Here is a 6,611-nt window from a genome sequence, read left to right as displayed (position 1 = left end):
TACAAACACACACTCTCTCTCTCTCTCTCTTAACGAGAGTATGACTATTTGTCTAATACACCTCTCTCTTTGTAGCCTTCGGCAACAAATCCAATATCCGACATATCAAGGGGGAATGAAAACCTCACAAACAAATGGAAAATGTTTTGAGGGGAAACTGCAGCATTCTTTCACTGTTTACTTACATTAAATAAAACATCACATTTTAAAATAACCAACAAACACAACATTTTCAACAGAGGCATTTATTGAAATCATTCTGTACAAATATAAAAAGTAGAAACTGTAGCATGGGCAAATATAACATTTTCTATGGAGATACAAAGTGCAGGTTATAATGAAGTGTAATGCATTTTGCAGACTGCGCCATGTAAAATGCGCAGTTTTATTAACACAGATAAAACTGCACAAGCCACGTTATTACTACAATAACTCAAGTAGCCCATCTCTGCCCGTAGTGATACTTTAATTAGATAAAACGCACACTGTGCTTCACTGGTTGGCTCTGAGAGGGAGGCTGAACTTGAACATGAACATATATGTGTGTATGAATCAAAACAGCGCGTAAGTGTGTAAGTGTGTGCTGTCCCATCTCCCATCTCTCGCCCTCTTCTCCCTCCTGCTCTCACTGTCCTTACCTGCTATCCCGCTCCCCGCCATGCTGCTGATCCTCCTGCAGTCGGGACCGGCTCCAGCGGCCATGTCACCTGAGCAACAGCTGCAGCATGCTAATGAGGCGCTGCGGGGAGGGGGGGGGGGGGGGGGCGGCTTGATGCTGCTCGCTGCTCTGCGCAGAACCACCTCCCCCACACACACACCCCCCCCACTCCAACCTTCTTCTTCCTCTTCCTCCTCATCACTCTGAAAAAGAACAGAGAAAATGGGAGGCAATAAATAGGACGGTGGAAAAACAAGGAGCGGTGAGGGGACAAATAAGGCAGAGGTGGAGCAGCGCAGAGAAGAGGAAAGGAGGGGGAAATGGTGAGATGAGAAGTAGGGAGGGTTGAGAGGGGGGAACAAGGGCTGGTGGGGAGCAGGGTGTTAGGGGAAACATCCATCACTGTTTTAAGTGACTGCAGTGGGATGGAGCTGAGTAAAAGGTCATCTGGTCTCTTTCTGTGCACAGTGGGCACCTGGGCAGAGCTGCGCTGCTTCCAGATGACTCCGGGCTAATTATCTTGCACACGCCGTCTGTTACGGCAGTCTGACACTTTTACTGACTCACTCGTCTAGTGCTGGTGCACAAGCAAAACAAGGCAGTCAAAGACCCCAACACTGCCCCCTTCTATTGTCTGCAGGTAAAATGGTCTCTTTTTTTCTGTGATTCAGGATTTGTCTTACCTCTGCGCGCAGGGAAAGAGAGACAACTGCCGGGGCTCCTAGACAAAAAGAGATAATGATAGCAATTTAGCACAAATGTGGGCAAATACATCTTCCTTCTATTTCAGAGGGTTTCCACTGCTCCAAAAGGATGGAAAGACCTGAACTAAAATAGGCAGTAGATATGAAGCGTCAACGCTGGTAAAAGATATCAAAGGTGAAATCACTCTGATCCAAGTGTCTGATTATCCAAGTGTCCATCTGTGCACAAGCTGAGTGGATGCACTTGAGAACACACAAGGAATTTGTGGGCATGACCTGTTTCAGCAAGGACGCAAAGCAAATCTGTATGAGGCAAGGATCTTTGAACATTTGTGTGTGTGTGTGTTTGTATGTGTGTGTGTGTGTGTGTGTTTACCTGAAGTCAACTCATTTGAAACGATGGCACTAATGCAGCATTGGCGTATAAAAGGCAGAGTCACACTGTGGCCGAAAGCGTGACCTCTGATTGGACATCTCTGCCAAAAAACACAGTCTGGTGGCCAATGGGTTAAAAGCTTTTTCTTGCAGCGACAATGTGGGGCCAGCTATAGGTTGCAGGTTGGCTGTCCAGTGGCTGGATAGACAGAGCATAATTACCCCAGCCAGTTACAGTTCAATAACTCCATCAAGCTGCTCGCCAGATACCAGGTTTCCCCGGCAACGCCTCCGAAGTGAATCACAGATCAGAAAGAGACGGGGGATAACATGGGACCCGGGGAGGGAGCAGGGCCAGGGGGGGGCCGAGGGGAGACACTCCCCTTAAACACTGTGGACCTTTACTCCGAACGCACACATTCACAAACAACAAACTGGGTCTGAGAGCATTCCAGTTGGCTGTGCTGAGACCTCTGGCCTGTCAGAGCGCCAGTCTGCTCCCTGTGAGCGCTGTTGTTTGGTTTTCAATCATCAGCCTCACTTTCCAGACTCCGGCTCTGTGCCCACAGGCCCACTGCGCACATCCCCGGGTGTCAGAGCGGCTCGGCCGTCCTTTCAGTAGACACCCCCACCTCCCACAGCACTTACTGTAATCTGAAAAAGTTAATGGAGTTTATCTCTCATCTCTGTCGCCCTGAGAATAATAGAGAAACTTTTGTGCTTTCGATGCACAGGGATAATTACATTACAAGTGGCAACGCGATTTATGCCCTTGATTGAATTAAAGACTAAATTGAATTGGCTTTAGTGCAGAATTCAAAGGAGGGGGCTGTGTGTATAAAGTGGGGGTTTGCTTATTTTTGAACAGTGCATGTGTGATGTGACGTTGGCACACTTTAATGTGAGAGAGTGTGTGTGTGTGTTCAGGTGACTGTCTGGCCTCCTGCCGCAGTGTCTGGAAACTCAGACGCCACCCCCCGCCTCCGTACCCCCTCTATTCTGGGCTGCTCCGCTATCAGGCTTACCTGACGCTCCCACCTCTCACACACACACACACGCCTGCACTTTTATCCCCCCACCCTGCTGCGATAAGAGATCCTCTGAACACTGAGCTGCTTCACCGGACAACAAAACCTGACAATCAATGCCAAAAGAAAAGGGAAAAAAACAAGCCCTCTTATTCACTAAATCCATCTGATTTCCATGTCAGCTCCAGCCCAAATCCAAACGTGCCGCATAAATGTTAATCTGTTCTTATTACTTTTATCGGGGAGCGTTGTGGTGGCGCGGCGTGTTACACAACCACCTCTGAACAATGGAGTGTAATCTCTCGCACACACTTGGGTCCATCAGCTGGAGCCTTTGGTTTATCTACACCTATTCAAGGTCTGAATCAATCTTTGCAGCAGTAACTTGAAGACCAGCTGAGTACAGAAGCCACATCCTGAATGCTTTCTATTTAGTATTGATAAAAATGTGCATCATATTAATGTTCAGCGTTTTGCCGAGGCACTGCATTCATTACAAAATGAAGCAAAAGCTGGACTTTTTTTTAATCAGTTTTATGATGATTTCATGAACGCAATCATAGAAATTTGTTGTGTCTGAATTGAATTAATATAATTCTTAGTGTAGTGACATTACACGAATGGTCGAGTCCTTCTTACACACGGTACATAAATGCATTCTGCCGTTGACCTTGACAACATCTTCCACTATAATGATAAAATGTATCTCTTTTTATAAAAAGATAAAAAGTTAAACTGGGCATTTTAAGAATCATAAAGACACTGCCCTTATATAGCTTATAAATAAAATATATATATTTCATATTTCTACTTCAATAATTCACAGCCGATTGACATTCATAAGCAGGTTTCTCATTTAACGTTTCTTCTGGAAATATTAATTATCAACTTATCGCAAATAAAAAAGCGTGACCTTAGCAAAAACATGTTTTAAATAAATTATATTATATTATGTTAATTGGACTAGTCAATACAAATAAGCTTTTAAAGAAAAGGGTTTTGCAGCTTTTCTCTAAACCAGATTTCTCTCTTTTTTTAGCCTCACTATCAGATGCACTGTAATGTTTAGGTAGCACAACAGCGATCATTTAACAGTTGCTCATTGAGAACTAGTTTGACTTTGAACAAAGTTTGTATTCCTCATTCTGTGGAGTTAAAAAGTAGCCGGGAGCTGATTTTTACGGGGTGATGTTTATTGGATCCTTGGCGGATCGCTCCGAGCATGCTGCTTTGTTACTGTTGGGGGAGCAGTGAGGATTTCATCAGTGGGCTTGGGTGCTGCCAGACTTTGCTGCGTGCAGGACAGACCCTAATAAAACTGTCTGGCTGTTTTGTGGGCACCAGCTCTGCTCTGGCTGTGCTGCGTCTGACTGTTCAGCACTTGTCGCACTGTGCCTGGCTGTTTGGTATTCATGGGGCATGGCACTCCTTCAGCTGTTGCTGGGGGCTCTGTGGCATAGGCACAGACTGATTAGTTGGCATTGGTATTGTTCACTGTGAAACCAAATGGGGAGACGAGGAGGAAAAAAAACATAATTAGGGAGAGAGGGAGACTGGGAGAAAGATGGAGAGGAGGGTACTAGAGAGAAAATCAATTGTTTTCCACTGCATTCCTAATATGGGTAATTTAGCAGAAATTAGGTTTTCAGAAAAGCATTCTGCCCTGGGTAAAACTGAAAGTTTAAAAACCAGGTCAAGCTGAAATGGTGAATGAATTCATACCTTTCAATATCACAAAGGAAAAGACATTTTTTTTAATTGCACACGTCTATAGTCAGGTTCTTAAGAGACAAGTCTAGTGTTTTCATTTTCTATTCAATGTTCAATCTTTTATTGTGGCGTGATGCTGCATTACAATGTTAGTCGGCCTACGTCTTCGCTTTAAATATCAATTCAGACCATGAACTAATTTGGTTGTGACATCTCATGAAAATGGCAAATTCTGACAGAAATGATCAAATTAGGAAAGCTTCAAAATTGTGCTCATTGATTGTAAGATATGTTTCCTCTTTTCTCAGCAACGTCAGGCACAGGAGAAATAACTTTCTGTTTACTGAGAATTAAAATATTATTTTTATTAATTTGAATCAAGTCACAGTGAAAATGTATTCAATTGATTCAATTAGAAAACGATCAATTGCTCTAAAATTGTGATGTTAATTAAGACACACACACACACACATACACACATAAATATTGCTTTTGGGCCTGGGATATACAATGGTTTAAAATGACTGCTTGTTACTGGATACTATATTCCGATATTGATTTTGAAAACTGTTAAAAAATGTCCAACCAATATTTGGCTGAAGTGCAGACATTTATGAAGTTTTGAACTGAACCCTCTGATCATGTATGTGTTTTTACAAAGGACAATTAATAAATAAATGAGTGAGCTGCTGCCGAGCGGTTAAGTTAGGGAAGGGCTGCAGACAGAACAATAAAACTGGTGTGTCACATTTAGAAAGCAGCAGCAGCAGCTGAGGTAGTGTAAGGCTGAAGCTGCAGTGATCACGTTCAGGGTGACTGTCTTGGTAATGGTGGATCAGATATATTGGCTGGGTCTCAGCGATGCTGTGCTGTGGTGTGGTGGTGACAGGGGTTAATCAAGAGTCTTGGGTGTGGTGGTTTGGAGTGGTTGGTGTTCTGTCATTTCTAATGAGATCATGTGTTACTTGAATGCTATTCAAGCAAAGATGTTGGCACACAGAAAAATGATGGTGTTGGATGACAGTGCTGCGCAGTGATGACGGGTATTTTGCTTTTTGTGCCAGTGACACTGCTGTGATCACAAGAGGCATCTTCTGATTCATTTTTTGGGAAACAATGAAATTGGCCGGCTGCACCAGGCATGAACATTCCTGCAAATACAGTTTCATCGATGCTGTAGTTGAGTTGACAGTTGATAAATCATGTGACGGGAGCTGACTGAACAAAACCTCTTACAAACATTTGGTCTTTATTGTACTCAGCAACTTCGTCTCCTTCCTTTCTCTATGTCGTCCCTGCCACGTTTGGAAGCAGTAAATCAGTTACTGCTTCTTCCCGACTGCGCCATGGGGACATTCGGTAGAAAGTCGATTGTGCCCTCCGCCCGCGTCCCAAGAGCCTAACCCGTGACTTTTTATCAAGAGAGCTCACAAGTTAGGGTCTCAGGGAGCAGGTGAAGTACGAAAGAGTCAACTGAGGAGCCGCAGGGCACAGAGTGGCACTGACACCTTTACCCCTCTCTCCCCCTCACACACACACACAGAAACACACACACACACACACACACACACACACACAGAAACACACACACACACACACACACACACACTCACACAAGGCATGAACTTTCTATTTCTTCTGCTTAAAGGTTCCAAATTTCTGTCAAAAGGCACCGACACCCACAAGGTGTCTATCTGAAGGAAGGGCACAAAGGCATGCAAAGGTAGAAATATTTTCAGACGAACACTTACATGCACTAAATACCACAAGACACTAGACGACAGCAGCAGCATCAAAAGACAACAGAGATAACAAAGGAAGACAAAGAAGAAAATTAGATGCACACAGCGTTAAATTCGGTGGAGACGGACCAGACTTCAATTATCTTCATCGCAGAGTCCAGACAGAAGCAGGAGCAGGGGATGAGACAGACAGACAAGCCTGCGCTGCCTGCGCTGCCTGCTCTGTGCTAACTAGCCTTTGTGCTGGAAAAGGAAAAGCCCCCCAGCCAAGGAGCCGGGCTCGCCTCTTTGTCCTAAAGAGCGTCGGCTGATCATCTCGCTACATTTCTCTCGTCCAGGATGGCAGGACCGCCGTCTGTTAGACCATCCGCCCCGTTTGCACTGACTGATGGAG

General features: G+C 44.5%; 1 protein-coding gene across 2 annotated transcripts in view; it reads right to left on the bottom strand.

The window, feature by feature from the left end:
- Positions 1–235: 235 nt before the first annotated feature.
- LOC133970204 (uncharacterized) overlaps positions 236–6,611 on the bottom strand; it is a 44,590-nt gene continuing 38,214 nt past the window's right edge. For both annotated transcript variants that reach the window (XR_009924279.1, XM_062407083.1), the window contains exons 3-4: positions 1,342–1,379; positions 236–861 (exon numbers count right to left, since the gene is read on the bottom strand). Coding sequence is in view for 1 of the 2 variants with exons in the window: in XM_062407083.1 (XP_062263067.1) it covers positions 553–861; positions 1,342–1,379 (347 nt within the window). In the remaining variant the exon portion in view is untranslated. The remainder of the gene's footprint in view (positions 862–1,341; positions 1,380–6,611) is intronic.

The sequence above is a fragment of the Platichthys flesus genome, chromosome 15 (assembly GCF_949316205.1).
Source record: "Platichthys flesus chromosome 15, fPlaFle2.1, whole genome shotgun sequence".
In the NCBI taxonomy this organism is placed as follows: Eukaryota; Metazoa; Chordata; class Actinopteri; order Pleuronectiformes; family Pleuronectidae; genus Platichthys; species Platichthys flesus.
Note: the sequence above shows the minus strand (reverse complement) of the source record. Positions and strands in the feature narration are given on the sequence as shown.